We start from the raw sequence: 15,804 nt of genomic DNA on the forward strand, positions 1-15,804 counted from the left end.
GTACAATATCTGATCCTTGAGACTGCGTACTTTGTAGGCATCTAACACCTAACATAACAACTACGGAGAGAATACGGACTCCGGGCAACTAGGCGCCTAGAGCCCCGGCATGAGCACTGTCTAGACTCTAGTACGAGATGGTTCTTGGCCAGTGAAGACCTATATACGCCTCTGCGCCGCCAACGAAGGATCTGCTCGTTACATTTGCAGTGCGCCTCTCTCGTGTTGCATTACCTCCTTTGGTGGTACTGAGTACTCCTGGTGCGTCCCCCGGGCCCTGCCAAAGCTTGATAAACAGGATCAGCGCAACTCTCAAGACTCAAGTACAGACGGTACAGGTGCAGCCTAAGTGCTGCCTACTCCGTACGTTCGTACTCGTTCCTCTCTTGCCAGTGGTAACTTGTAACACAGCACGGACGACTCGCCGTGCGGCGCTGCGCTGCGCTGCGCTACGTATACGAGGTTTGTAGGTGTCGGTTCTTATCTACTACACTACGCTACGCTACCTACCTAGTGTTATATACTACGGACGACCTTGAGGACGTTGGATGTTGGATGTTGGATATTTCTATCAAGGTGGTATCAGGACTAAGAACCTGTTTTATATTTTTAACTCCCGGTGCTAATTTCCTAGTCGCCCTCCACCCTCCACCCTCCACCCTCCGCCACCCGATGATCTAAGCCTTATGGCCCCCGAGGCCGCCCTAGCGGAGATCGTGCCATATTAGGGGGCGGCGGCCCTTTCGTAGCCCAGGAACAGTACAGTGCTTCGTGCAGTACCAAGCACCAAGCACCAAGTACCAAGTGAAAAACAACTACTCCGTGATAGCTAAACAACCTCCAGCTGCGGTAGCACTTACGGAGGACACCATTCAATACACCTTCTTCGTACTTCGGACTTCGTACACCATCCACATTCCTGCTCCGGTCAGCCACATTCTCGGGAACGCTCCTGCTCATTGCTGATAATCCCCTCCCCTCCCATCCATCCATCCAGTCCACTCGGAGGAATTCACCCAGTTTGACGCGCATGAAGCTGACCTCAGGCGGGTGTGCGCCCGAACCCCGCGAGCCTCATACCGCTATCGTCGCCCTGGCTGGCTGGCTGGCGGGCTGGACTTTTGGTTTCGGGGATCTAGCTGGGAATCTCATACGGTGAGCAAGGAATAAGCAAGATCGCATCTAAAAAAGAAAGCCTAAAGACTACAGTACGGGGTACTTCGTACAAAGGTATAGAATTGTGTCCCTACGTAGGTAGACTAATCGCCAATACTCCCTACGCTGCTCCTTACTCCTTACTCCTTACTCCTTACTCCTTAACCGATCTCAACCAGGCAATCAATCCTACCTTGGTACTTGGTACTATACATGTACCCTCTCTCATCTATTTATTCTCAACACAGCCTCGGACCGCAACGACGCCGCCCAGCGCAACGCAGGAAAAGAGTGTTTCACCTCGACGGAGCATGCGCAGGCATAAAATCCCTTTTTGACGCCATCACCTCCAGGAATCAGCCATCCCCAGAAGATCGATCGCCCCCCCCCCCCCAAGCCAAATCGGGACACGGCTTGGACCCCTCTTCAGCACGCATGGAAGACAGATAGACACCAAGAAAGAAAAAAAGGCCCGTCCATCTCTCCCTTAAGCCGACGCATTTCCCAAAGCAAAGCAAAACAGCACCATTGGGAAGGTAAAACTAGTTCTTGGAATTATTCAGGTTCCCCCTCACGGCTCTACTACTCTATCGAAACGGAGGAAGCCAGATGGCTGGCTACCTACCTAGGTACCTTAGCTACCAGCAGCCTCCTCGCTGTCAACCAAGCCCTCTTGCATGACAGGATGGATGGCACAGCCGAGTCATTACGATAGCAGTACGCAGTACGAAGTGCTGATGGTCGACAAGAGGGCCAGGCCGGCGGGAGGCAGCATACGGGTGTGCGAGACTGTGAGACCGCAAAAGCGGTATTGATGGTGTTCCGTGGCACGCGTGGTGCATATCCATCGCTCGCCCCCGGCCTTCAACCTGCTTGCTCCCTGTGAAGCAGCGAGCGCTGTGTCTGTGTCGTACGAACACTGCGCTCTGACCCGCTGTTGCCCGGGGCTCCATTCAAGCTTGACCAAGTTGCATCTGATATCTGTTTGGAATTGTGGAAACGTCCCAAGGCCCCATTCAACGATGTCCGTTTCGAAACAAAGCAAAGTTGGTACGGAGATGGAAACTATCGGGACTTGACGGCCATTGGCCCCAACTGCCAGGCGCCTCGCCTACGTGCATACTTCGAGCCACGGCGATGGCCTCGGTGAAGGAGGGAAAACATCCCATCGGACAATCCCAGATGAATGCCGTTATCTATCTGATGTACCCGCTTCCATGTATGGCGTAGATCGTCGTACTCCCAGCAGTTCCACTGGTGCCGGCCTCCGGTGCCTCCTCCGCAATGCAGAATCACCCCCATCATCACCGCATCAAGCCTCGCGTACAGAGTGTTCCTCGCCCGGTCGAGGGAAATCAATCTAGAAGGGGCCAGCAGATGATCGGCTTGATACCTTATCGAGACACCACCGATAAACATTCATTCCTTCCGTTCCGCGTCTGTAATGTGCAAAACAAATAAAAAAAGGTGGATCGAGCTTGGACGGGGCGATCGCAGATCAGGCCCATGGCATGTATCCGTGCCGAACAGCGCTCACCCCCGGTGGGTGGAGACCGTACGAGAGCCTTGGGGTACGAAGTAGAGCCGGAATCGATCTGGCTAGGCAATAATCCGGCATACTCGCACTCTATGGTTTCATATATCCATTTAGAATATCAAGGCAAGTCTGTGGTTTTGCCTATTTAACCTCGTAGTCGTAGCTTCTCTCTATTTTCGTTCCTTTTTCACGATCTGACCAGGTTTCCCAACCAGAGTTTACATCCCAACAGTGTTATATAATACATATCAATGGGGCGAATTGGCGGACAGCTTTAATTATTGTTATCTTGGAATTAACGCCTTGGGTATTAGGAATCTGGCAATTTAATCGATTTTCATACATGTAGTTCCCGATCGTGTCGTATATGACAGCTCCGAAACGCCCGAAATCTAAGAAACACATCTTTATATTCCAGAAGAACATTTTGCTACCATCTCAATAAAATAAATTCTAGCCCGTTCTTAAAATAATAATAACACTTGGGAGGCAAATAGAGAGAGAGGTGTCAAAGGTATAGAGTATACTTACTAATAAGCCGAATAAAATAAAAAAAACCCCCCGTCCACCGCTAGAAATCCATCGAAAAATGTCATCTTAGTCCTTTATTATACATGCATATATATATCCATTAAGCTACTTTAAATATAATCTGTACAGTTCAAACGCTCCTTGAATCCTACAAATACCTGCGCGTTCTGAAGTAGCTATGCCCATGCCATTATTCAAGACTGACTTCTTGAAACCACGCCGTCCCCTTTGATGAATTAAAACGTTAAGTTGCTCGGAGAAGATTGAGTACACGTTTTCTCGGATATAGAGCCGTTTTAAGTCATTCCAGTGTAGATGAAGTGCTAATAGTCACAGGACCAATTTGTTCAAGAAGCATTTCTGTTGCTAGTTGGTGCTTTAATTCGCTGCACTTGAGACTCGCAAACTGCTTTCCACGTTGTACTCGGTGACTTAAAGAGATAAATTTTATCTTGTCTCGAATGGACCTGAAATAGTGCGCTTAAGCCGAAAGAGACGGAAATTTGTTGCAAGAGTTTTGGACATCTCTAGGTATAAAAATTTGGTTGTATCAGTGGTAATTACCATGTTAATATGCTTACTTTCTACCTGCACATGCCCGTGGTCTAATTGAGAAGGGTTACTTTAGCAATAATCCCGGTGACTTTGGCATTGAGGAGGAACCTCGTCAGGTCTTTGCGAGCGGAGGGAGTCTCTGCTGTGCGGTGCTCTTCAGAGTTATACAAGTTTCGTATGGAGAAGGCAAGATTGACGTGCCTTTGTTTTCATTGATAGATGTTCAAAATTCAAATCACGAGTATTAAACAATACGGGGACTACTTGATTAAAGGATCCATAGAGGTTAACTATAAAGTCAGAGAATTTGAGGGCGCGGTGCTTATTTTTATAAAAAGGTGTCTTTTAAGAATCCCGCCTTATGTCCACATATCTGATTTATTGCCTATGGGTCAGCGATAGAAATGTGATTATAGGAAATCCGCAAGATAGCACAGTATCTGTCTTGCTGTTCTTGCACCCATAGCAACCTTCGAGCTTTTTAGCATTAGAAGACCAGCGGAAACGTTAAAATCTTGGCCCGAAACGTGCAACTTAATGCGCACAGTAGATAATCCAATCGTAGTGCTTGATTATAAATCCAGTGCTGGAACCAGCGTTTTAAACGTACAAATAAAGCTAGCCCGAGTAGGATAATCATTAGCAGACTTATTATTGTCGCTCAGTGACTCTCTCTGGAAAATATGAGCATCAGCCATTATCATATTTGAATCGTTTGGAAGAGCGGAGGTGTATGAATAGCATTCATTCATATAGCAATAAGAGGGAGGCACGACTCGCCATCGAGAATCCTTAGTTATCTAAAAGTCCGAAAACCTAAAGCGTCGGGGCGGTTTTAGGAATTCCATAAATTCCGTATGATATATATACACGAGTCGGCAGTAAGAATCAAGATGGAAAATACATCCTTGGCTATCAGATGAATTACTACGTCGCCAATGCAGAACCGGCTTGGGAGTATGTCTACCACCGAGCTCCTGGAATTAGCATAAAGTGCTCACTGTATGTTCGTAAATTGCTTTCATCTTCTCTAATAGGACGAACTGCCAACATCGACTCTATGTACATACATATTAATAATGAACTCTACAACGAGAGAGTATTCTACACAACGAGGAATATCCGAACACAGACCAACATACGCAACCTTGCAATACTCCATAGGGTTTCGATTCCCATTTCATATATGATAACGTCACCAAAATGAGACGGACTTACTGGGGTATTTGCTAAATATACATTGTGTCCCCCCATAAACTGTGGTAAGATATGTCGGTGTGCTTGTCGCCTCACTCATCTCGTGATTCAATGGTTCATACACCTGAATCAAAAACACATGGATAAAAATGTAACATATATATATACATATAACACCTAACACCTGGGCCTAACCCACCCTCACCAATAGCCAGTTAGAACTGGGCAAATCTCTATTATAGAAAAAACAGCAAATTAACCATGTAGAGGTGAACAGGTACTATCTTGTTGGTATAATCGCTGTGGCCGGGGCGTCGAGCGTGATCCTAAATCATATCTTGAATGATTCATGGTCAGCGGCAAAAGGTTTTTACATGAAAGGATTTGCATTTCCATTTGCTTTGTTGGTATCAATAACTCTTGGTCGATTCCTGGTCCCTCGCCCAAGCTATCTCCATTTCTTCTTCTGCATCATACCCATATGCCCACCACTGCGTAACCGGGTCACTCCACTGGTTCGCACTCCAGCTGAAGCTCCTCCCCTCCACCTCCGGCCTCATGGATTCGTCTCTTAGCCTCTGCTCAGGACCATCGGCGAAATGCCACAGCTTCCCATTAAGCAAGCTTGCCTGTTGCATTGCACCCCCTCTCTTGATTCGCTCTTTCTCAAAAGATTCAAGAGCTGCTGGGATCTCACTTGCATCATCGATAAGTGACAAAACTGTAGCAAGTGCACCACCGTCTTCAACTGCCATCGCCGCTCCCTGTGACATGTATGGCACCATCGCATGTGCAGCATCGCCCATGATCAGGACTTTCTTGCCTGGCGCAATCCAGGTCTTCAAAGCAGGACCAGATAACAACGGCCATTTAATAGTTTTCTCGATCATGTTGATGATTTTGACCAACCGTGAGTCCCAACCCGAGAACTCCCTGCGCATGTCGGGGATAGCGGTTTCTGGCTTCCAGGTCAAGGGATCCGTCGCATCAACGTGGGAAAGGACCATGTTAAAAGACTTGCCCGCAGCAATGGTGTACGTCATGACGTGACGGTCTTCGCCAATCCAGATATTGAGAGATGGCTTCTCGAGTAACCAGGAAAGTTCCGGGTCTGCTTTCATTTTCTCGACATCAACTGTGGCCCTATACGCAGCAAAGCCGGTTGATCGGACTGGAGCATCTTTGCCTCCAAGTACTAATTTCCTGGCAGCAGATTTGACCCCTAGGGACGTATTAGTATTATAGTAATCGTATCTTAGTTGAATTATAAGGCATTGGAAACGTACCATCAGCGGCCACAATCAGATCGGCATTAAATTCCTCTCCATTAGCCAGTTTGAGACTCGGGGCAGCTGTATCATACTCCTCGACACGACTCGCAACTTTCACCGTGACACCTAGCTCCAAAGCTCTCTCATATAGTGCCGTATGGAAATGAGCTCGATGCACTACATAGTATGGTGCCTTGAAGTTCTCTCGGAAATCCGGTACTAGCTTCGTGTAACCTATGGGATCCCCATTCTCCCAACGGCGGAATGTCATTCCATCTGGTTCCACGACATGTGGACCCAAAAATGGTTCAAGACCCCAAGACTGGAGCAGACGGGCTGAATTCGAGGGTATTTGTATGCCTGCTCCAACCTGGCTTGAATTAGTATGATCCTTTGGACAAGAAACACTGAATACAAACGAACCTCTCCTAGTTTGGTAGCTTGCTCAAAGACTACAACTTCATGACCTCGCCGAGCCAGAGCTATTGCGCATGACAGACCACCTAACCCTGCGCCTACAATGCCAACCCGAAGTTTGACTTTGGCTTGTAGAGGATGGTGAGTGGTGTTATTCCCTTCGCCATTTAATTTCTCTAGAAATTGTAGGGATCGAGTTGGATGTATTGGAGTGGGTATGACGACCCGTGTTGCAGGGCTCTTGGCATAACTATCTACGCCATTGCTGACTGAGGTGTCTTCTAAGCTTGGTGCCATTATTTTTGAGGTGTTTGTTATATTTGTTATATGTTGAAGTGTCTTGGAAGCTTTCAACTTTCTCAAGAGGTCAGCGACAGGATCACGGTTATGAACGCCTTGACCTTCACGACGAATTCTTGAATTGCCGAACATGTTGATAAGAACATGACGACTTTACAGTCTCGGCCCTAAGTCCGCGGGGGAAGATAGAATAATGCAGCTCTACGGCTGCGTTATTCCTCCCTCGGCGCTGCCGGCGGGTTATCTCCGCTCTCTCCCCGGACTATCGCGAATTATCTGATCCGTTCTATCCCCGACCCCACGACACACATGTCAGAGCATCGTAAGCACCTTGTGCGACTCTTACCATCATATCGCCAAGTATATTTCATGGATATATTGATCGTGTATGAAGATCATATAACATACCGTCCTAGACTCTTTTCCCCCATAAATTATCTGCCACCTCCGATTATCAACACTCCTCGCTCTTTAAGCGTAGTTGATCAAATATCACTAAGCAAAAATGGCTTCACAAACCCAAACAACCACTTCCACTGTGCACCTCCCTGCGAGCAAAGAAAATGGCGCTATTGTGTCTCCAACGGCCGAGGATACACTCCTCGCCAATCTAGAATCGAACCACACCAAACCACTATGGGCACAGATGGCCAAACTCAACCCGCCTCTTCCAAACCCCACAGCGGTGCCACATCTTTGGGACTACCAGAAGATCAGACCAGATCTACTGCGTGCTGGGGAGTTGATCACTGAGAAGCAGGCCGAACGGAGGGTGGCCATGTTAGTTAATCCGGCGCGAAGTATGTGCACCCCTCATGATCCGACACTGATATCGATGACAAAAGAAATCATGACGAGCACCACTTACTGATACATCTATAGCTGCACCATACACAACAGACACCCTCTACGCCGGTCTCCAACTGGTTATGCCCAATGAAACGGCCCCTGCTCATCGCCACACAGCTTTTGCTATGCGCTTCATTATCGAAGGCCAAGGCGGCTTCACTGCCGTTCATGGTCGACGTATTGGCATGACCCGTGGCGATGTCATTCTGACACCTACATGGAACTGGCACGACCATGGAAAGGACGGATCTGGGCCGATGATCTGGCTCGATGGGCTAGATCTCCCCAACTTCGTACATTTCCCGGTGCACTTTGTGGAGCACTACCAAGAGAGCAGGTATCCTGCCAAGGACGTGGACACGAGTGCGAGCCCGATTGTGTTCCCATGGGCGAGGATGAAGAAGTCCCTTGACGAGGAAGCAGGCGACTGGACGGTGAAGAGGTACCTGAGAGCTGATGGGAGTGAGGTTTCGAAGACATTGGGTGGGTGCGCCGAACGTTTAGATCCTGGGAAACAGTCGCCTGCTGTGCAGGAGACGGCTTCGTCTGTCAACCATGTGATCGAGGGGTCCGGTTACACCATCATCAATGGTGAGAAGTTAGTGTGGAAGAAAGGGGACACTTTCTGCATTCCTGCGTGGTATAAGTACCAGCACTTTGCGGATGAGGGGGAAACGGTATACTTGTATCGTTTTGACGATAAGCCCATGTTGAACGCGCTGGGAATGTACAGGACTGATGAGACGGATATTGCAACTTTAGCGACTCCACATTAAGGAGTGATTGTGCAAGAGAAGCGAACCAAAGACAAACAACATGTTGACATGTATGTAGGAGTAATGAATTGATATTGGCTTGCAACTGTTTTCGTGTCTGGCATGTATGAATTAGGCATTATAATCCAAATGAGTAGTATGATCCGTATTCTGACAAACACATTTCCTGTTCCAACTTCAACTTCCCTATGTCTTGCGTGGCAGCGTGGGTAGGTGTAAGATCAAGATGTGATAGTATTTGAGTCGGAACGGAATAGGAGAAGCCCGTCAGGGAAAGAGAATCCCCAGGCAGTGCTGAGTAAGCAGTCAAATGTCACATGATCTGGCTGTAGGTGAAAAGGCGGGCTGACTTGCTAAGTCGGGCACAAACCGAAACGTAACTATATAATATAGAATAAGCATATTCCTTTAAAATAAATAGGCCGGGATGGCCGAGTGGGAAACTGGGGGATTAGGGCTATAGCATCGTTGGGGGCCGGGTCCTGGTAGCCGTCTGGCCTTAAGCAAAACAAACGTCCGCCTGTCCGCTCAAGGCACCCCGAGATTGACGGTATAATAGGGTACTTCTGTACCAGTGACCTCTGTCACCAAACCATTTTTTTAAAAATTAAAAAAAGACAGTATTTCTTTTGTCACTTTATATCGCGAAGTCCGCGTCTCTTTTGCGCGTTTAACACAACGCGAGTGGGTCTAAGGAAATAGGCGAGTCTGATTGGCTCAGGTCCAACCGCATTTCAACGTCAGTCGCTATCGACCTCACATCATGGCTCACAAATATGGCGACGACGAATTATATACGAGATGTTAGCGAACAGCGATTCAAAAGACCTAGTCATATACAATACCTCTGGTAAATCCAGTACATTTTTTCTTCCCCAGAACATAAACGAGAGGTAATAGCAGCGCAGCCTGAAGTATCGCAGATTGTAAATGGGCCATGATTATTCTACAGATCGCCACTCTATCAAAGGAGCCGTGTACCGGCTCTTCTCGGCCTGCTACGCCCGCTGGACTGATATCAACTATAGTTATTCGACTGTGCAGCCGTTTACTTTGGTTATTCCTCGCAGCTTAAAGAGGCTCCCAAAGATCCCGAATTGGACCTCTATAAAAATAGAGCTACGTTATGCTACGGGCCACTGCTTATAGCAATCAGGAATTTCATTCAGAGAGAGAAGTTTATTACTGTTTGCTATAGACTTTCGTTTTTTGCTAAACGTCTTTTCCTATTCCAGCCCATTGATGCTAGTGAACAAAGCATAAGAAGGAGCTAAACTAACTTGTACAGGAGTCAAGCGAAGCCGGTGCTCACCACCCAGCTCACGTCGTCGTTGAATGAAGCGGCAGCGTCAAATGTGTCCACGCCGCCGTTGCTCGCAGCGTAGAGCCCGTTGTTGTAGTGGCGGAAATAGCGGGTGGGATAGCTCCAGGACCGAATCGAGCTGCCCTGGCCGTTGAGGCCGGCCTGCGGGCAGAAGGTGGCGTCTTCGTGGAACAGCTTGGTGCCGTCGTTGGCGTTGAGCAGGAGCTCGAAGTTATAGTGCCGGATATAGCTGCCGGGGGTGTCCTTGGACTCGAACGAGAAGCAGGCGCTGTTGGCAAGGCCGGTACGAACTATCCAGCTCGCCTGCTGTTTCAGGGCGGTGGTGCTGGACGACGAGACGACCTGGGTGTTGACGGCGGAGCCGGTGTGTGCGATGTAGCGTGTCGTGAAGGAGGGCGTGGTAGCCCGCAGCGAGATCGAGGAGCCGACCGTGAGCGCCGGTCCGCTGGTCAACGACGTGATAGCGTATTTGGCAGCGACGATGTCCGCCTGCACCGAGTCCTCGGTGGCATCGGACGGATAACCGGCGGTCATCACGCCCTCGTAGAACGTGCCCTGGGCGCTGACGCTGTTGTCGCCGCCAATGCCGAGAATGATGGCGCCCTCTTTGTGCATGGGGTTGTAGCCAGACACGCTTGGGCGCACGCCGCTGTAGAACGTCGACAGCGAGCCGGACGCAGCGTTGGCGCCGCGGATTGCCCACTGGTTTGGCCCCCCCTTGACGACGGCCGTGACGAACCGGTCGATGATGGACGGGTTGCCCGCGTTCTGGCGAGCGCTGGCGCCCGAGAACAGGCCGTTCTCGAGATCGGCCATGATCCAAGGGCCGCTGCCGGAGCCGGAACCCCAGCCGGTGTTGTCGCCAAAGTAGATGGCCTCCATGTGGCCGTTGCCCGTATCGAGACTGTTGGTCTCGGCGTTGCCGTAGTCGAAGCAGCAGCCGCCATTGTAGTGAGTCCCGTCGAGCACCGCGTACATGCCCTCCGCCGCGTCGCCGGTCGCCGTGCCGCGGACCGCATTGTTGCGGTAGCCGGTGCCGGGCGAGATGAAGACGCCGTACGCCTTCTGGCCGTTCAGCGTGACCGGGGCGCCTGTCGCGCTGGCCAGGTTGTCGTAGCCATTGGATTCGGGACCGGGGAAGCCGCCGGGCGGCGCCTGGGTGAGATGATTGCCGCGGCCGGACTGGTCGTAGATAATGGTGATGAGGCAGGTCGTGCTGGCACAGAACGAGTCTTGGGTTGCGGCATTGGCGACACCACCAGCGGACAGCGGCGCGATGGTGGTCGTGGTACCGTCGGAGGCGCGTTGCACTTGGTAGAGGGGGCCGCTGTAGGCGCTGTATAGGGCTCGAGTGGTACTGTGGGCAGCGACGCAGGGCGTGCCACCGGAGGAGTAGAGGTCACAGGGCCCAGCAGCGACGAGGGAGCCCGTGGCAACAAGGCCGAGGGCGAGCACGCAGACGCGTTCGAAGCTTAGTCGTGAGAACATGGCCGATCACTTTTGGAAATCTTCAACGAGGAGCTGGGACGGCCACCGAAGCAGAACAGCTGCTTCGTAGGGTTTTAAGCCGCGTGGTGTCGGGCGTGTTTTTTTTAACCATCATCAGATCTGTTGACATGTCCGTTTTCCATATTAAGAGTGGCACGCGTTGCTAAAGCGGTGGAGAATTCCTCCAGTAATTATCGACAGAGTATACATTTTTCGCCCAGGATACCGCCTCGAGTACCTTTCTGCGGGGTGCATTCGGAACGGCCCCAGATAACCCCGTCGAAATGGTGCTGTCGCTCTCCAGCGTTGCACGAGCAGGGCATCAGAGGTGGAATAAAACGTTCCGTTCAACTCGTCGTCTTCAGATATTCCAATGAGTGATTAAGTATGCTAGGGTACCTAGGTAATCTGGCAGCACTTTTACCCCAGATGTAGAGATGTACTAGGCGCGCCAATTAGCAGCACGCAGGCCAATCTTAGCAATTAGATCTGCGGAGTAAACGGCGGATCTAATAGCCGCATATAGTTTATATCCAATATCAGAATCCGTGGTCGGCTAATAACTGCCGAATTGTGTTGCCAAGGACATTGTGCATGTAAAAGGTATGCACTCGCCCAAGCACTTATTCATCGCTCTTAGATATCGAAGTACCTCCATTTGGGGCCTACTTCTTCGCACGTATTATTACTATTAAAATAAGTATTTTCCTTGTGTTTATAAGTACAGGCATGGGTAACGCGGAGCGGAGGCGACCAACCAAGCGTACCTACCTTAGGCAGGTAAGGTGCCTTACCTGCATGATGCTACATAACCGCTACCACCACCACCGTCATCGATATCAACATTCATCTATTTGTTACAATAGCCTCACTTTACTCCTAGGCTCTGGAAATCCGAGACATCGATACTACAATCATGTATCGATGACCAGCAGACCTATCCCAGATGCGAATTGGATCGATACATTGTCAAAGGGGGAAGCTTCCGCCTCCAGCGTCTTCAGCTCCATCTGCATCGCTTAATCTAATAATTCTATATAATCGTCTTTGCAAGAGGGATCTAAAATTGCTCTAGCAGGAACTTTATAAGGGAGCAGAAACGAATTCCCGAGCAAAACTCGGGTTAAAAAAAGTATAGCTGGGCCATATAAGAGGCCAAGATGGGTTCTACATTACGTGTAGTGCGCAGGCTGGATCAGGGCGTGCTCCGGATGCTCAGGCTCTGCTAATCTTAGAGTCTGACCCCTCTTCCTGGTGTTATCATTTGAACCGGCCGACTATCTATCTATGTCGCCACGGGCCGAATTTACCCCGCCCCCAATACCGTTGTGGTTTCCCATATCCCGATCTACCCCCGCCCACTGAAAACAAAGTATAGAGTATGACGAATGTATCGCGGGGTCCAGCACCCGGGTCCGGCGCCGCAATCTGATTCTTGGTGCAGTCAGGGGTCTCAAACGCGGGGTTTAGAAACATTGTCCTGGAACTTCTGGTTCCCTTCCGTAAACATTGCATTTTTGTTCCCGACGACTCCCCGGGGCCGGTGGCCTAGCTTGGCCGCCAGCTCTCAATAATGATCTAATATGATAGCCTCGTCGTAGTTATATTTCATACACCTTCAAAAAAATACCTATCCTTTTATCTGTACAAAGCAAAAAGAAAGCACTTGCAAAAATGGTTGTCTGGAAACGATTGATTCGATTTGTCGCCACGGATGGCCGAATCCTACGCGGCGAGCCTCTACTTCCCTCACCTAACTTCGATCTTGGCACTACCACGGCGGAAACCAAGCTGCAGGCGAAGGTTATAGTTGGAGATGACCCCTACGATACAACTGGGAAGACTACAGTGTCAGACGAGAAAGTTACAGTGAAGAAGCTGCTGGGCCCACTAGCTCAAGATGATGTCCCAATACTGAGATGCGTTGGGCTGAATTACGCAAAGCACAGTAAGGCTCCATTACCATTGCAAGATTAAGGGTACACAGAGACAGAGACCTTGGGCCATTATTTGGGACCCAGGATCTCTCTCTTGAGTGTCCCAAAATTTCCTGTCTACCCCTCTACAATATTCCAAACAGCAGCTTATTTATAAAATCTATAGTCAAAGAGGCAGGCCGCTCACCTCCTCCATTTCCATTTATCTTCTTCAAGCCTACGCCCTGTATCACCGACCACGAGGCAGACGTCGTTATCCCCAAAATATGCCAGGATGATCAAGCAGACTACGAGGGCGAACTGGTATTTCTCCCCTCCCTCTCTACCCACCACGAATCCACTGACACCTATTCCTAGTGCATCGTCATCGGCCGCGATTGTAAAGACGTGTCGGAAGCCGATGCGCTATCATACGTGGCAGCCTACACCTGCGGGAACGACATTTCCTCCCGCAAATTGCAAAGAGACCCCGCATTCGCCGGTCGAATTCCCCAATGGGGATTCAGCAAGGGATTTGACACATTTGCACCACTGGGCCCATGCCTGGTCAACTCGGAACTGATCGAAGACCCTGCCAAGCTCCACCTGAAGACGATTGTGGACGGCGAAGTGAGGCAAGATGAGTCTGTAGGGGACTTGCTCTTTGGTTGCGCGTACCTGATCTCTTACTTGAGCAGTGGGACGACACTCCAGAAGGGAAGCGTCATTATGACGGGCACGCCGGGTGGCGTTGGTGCAGGATTAAACCCACCGCGATATCTGGTTCCAGGAAATGTGATGGAGGTGCAGATTTCGCAGATTGGAACTCTGAGGAATGGTGTCAAATTTGCGTGATGTGGGTTCTCGCATTTATATTAGACTAGCCTCTACTTATGTACTTCGGCGTTAGAGATAGACTGGGTTGTCTGGGATATAGCAGTTAGTTGAATCACTTTCGTGAGTTATATAAAGTAAGGCTTACGAGGATGTAGCCGGTGACAGTTAGGTACAATGAGAAGTAGGCGGTCCCAAGCCCCACAACTAGGTGGTGAAGATATCGGAATTGATACATAAATACAAACACGAAACTTGTGAATGGATAGTATAGCAGATGTGTAGACAGCTGGGATTGTACCGGTGGACTTTGGCGCGGCCACCCCCTGACACTCGAGTGATCTTTAACTCCCGGGCCAGGCTCCTTTCTTTAATAGCATGATAGAAGTCCAAGGCATACTGTGTTTCTGGGAACAAACATCGGTGCTTTGGCGCCTCAGACGCCTATGCAGCAAGAAACCGAGCCGCACCCCATATCGGTTGCCTGTTGCTACCCAGAAAAGAGACACAACGCTATACGATAACAGGGTGGCTCTTACCAGGTACTTCGTGAGCGAGCCGCCATTGTGGAACTCTGCCGTGATTTCAAAGAAGGCTGGCTCGACATTGATCATGCTGATGCTAATATGGCACCAAGGAAGGTCCAAGCTGCAACGACTGTGATGACAACCACCTTGCGGATGGCAGAATAGTTCAACGGATCGTTGGCGTTATTCATTGGCTGAGGCACGAGAAGATGGCCATGCTTGCAGTACATTTCGAGCCGTGAAATCCGGGTCGGATCAAGTCCCGTGATTATTCGGAGACAAAGTACTTAGGTGCCTATAGGGAAGACTTGAGGCTCATCAAATCTAGGGATATGTTAGGGTAGGGATGGAACCTATAGGTCCCTATACCTGCTGCTGTATGCTAATTTGTCGGTATCTTCCGGTTTTCCTCTCTTTACACTCGTATTTGGGGCGAATGATTGGTAATTTTTAGATACTGAAACTGTGACTATTGCGAGGGATGCTGGTGCTTGGGAAGAGTGAAGGGTGCGTAGGAGAGGTGAACGGACGAATGATGTCGAGAATATACAACCTATATCTTGAGACTACGCAAGAATATATAGTACAGACATCCGAAGTCCCCCTCTCCGGAGTACGAATGCTAGTTTGCCGTGCAATAAATAAATAAATAAATATCGTCCTCGCGCTGGCAACAATTCTGAGTACTTATACTACGAACTGTTGGGATTGTTGCAAGGAGCATGACACATAAAGCATGAAGCATGAAGTAAGAGAGGTTGGGATGTTGGCGATGCACATCAAACCAAACCAAACCTTAACCCATCTCGAGTATGATCGCCGCGGATGATCGGCGAAACAAACAAAACACCCACGAACGAACCTGCAACCTGCCGAAGAAATAAACGACCCTCGGTTCATCTGAAGTCCAGGGAGCCTTTCCCGCACCGCTTGAAGAGGTGGCTGTCAACAGTGACCACTATTATTGTGCTTATAAACTTCCCCTATTTGTTCCCGGAACAGGCGAATGTGATCTGACCTGATCTGATCTGATGTGTTGTGTTGAGTCGTGGTCCTGCCGGATGAGCCGCAGGGAGGATGCGTGTGGATGACGGTCACGCCGTCTCTCTGTCTCCTTTTAGATATTC

The 15,804-nt window shown here is 49.6% G+C and overlaps 4 protein-coding genes across 4 annotated transcripts; 2 read left to right on the forward strand and 2 right to left on the reverse strand.

Moving 5' to 3' along the window:
* Positions 1 to 5,385: 5,385 nt before the first annotated feature.
* BP5553_07064 (Uncharacterized protein) lies at positions 5,386 to 7,095 on the reverse strand (the record flags this gene model as incomplete). Its single annotated transcript, XM_032015687.1, has 3 exons — positions 5,386 to 6,197; positions 6,262 to 6,616; positions 6,670 to 7,095. 3 exons carry the CDS (start codon positions 7,093 to 7,095, stop codon positions 5,386 to 5,388), a joined length of 1,593 nt encoding a protein of 530 aa, XP_031867956.1.
* Positions 7,096 to 7,468: 373 nt separating this feature from the next.
* Positions 7,469 to 8,588, forward strand: BP5553_07065 (Uncharacterized protein; the record flags this gene model as incomplete). The annotated part of the gene is made up of 2 exons (XM_032015688.1): positions 7,469 to 7,763; positions 7,846 to 8,588. 2 exons carry the CDS (start codon positions 7,469 to 7,471, stop codon positions 8,586 to 8,588), a joined length of 1,038 nt encoding a protein of 345 aa, XP_031867957.1.
* Positions 8,589 to 9,879: 1,291 nt separating this feature from the next.
* On the reverse strand, positions 9,880 to 11,400 carry BP5553_07066 (putative alpha-L-arabinofuranosidase B; the record flags this gene model as incomplete). Its single annotated transcript, XM_032015689.1, has 1 exon — positions 9,880 to 11,400. One exon carries the CDS (start codon positions 11,398 to 11,400, stop codon positions 9,880 to 9,882), a length of 1,521 nt encoding a protein of 506 aa, XP_031867958.1.
* Positions 11,401 to 13,074: 1,674 nt separating this feature from the next.
* Positions 13,075 to 14,171, forward strand: BP5553_07067 (Uncharacterized protein; the record flags this gene model as incomplete). Its single annotated transcript, XM_032015690.1, has 3 exons — positions 13,075 to 13,348; positions 13,504 to 13,640; positions 13,695 to 14,171. The coding sequence occupies 3 exons, from the start codon at positions 13,075 to 13,077 to the stop codon at positions 14,169 to 14,171; spliced, it is 888 nt and encodes a 295-aa protein (XP_031867959.1).
* Positions 14,172 to 15,804: the final 1,633 nt, after the last annotated feature.

This window comes from Venustampulla echinocandica (genome assembly GCF_003357145.1).
Source record: "Venustampulla echinocandica strain BP 5553 chromosome Unknown scaffold_5, whole genome shotgun sequence".
Classification (NCBI taxonomy): domain Eukaryota; kingdom Fungi; phylum Ascomycota; class Leotiomycetes; order Helotiales; family Pleuroascaceae; genus Venustampulla; species Venustampulla echinocandica.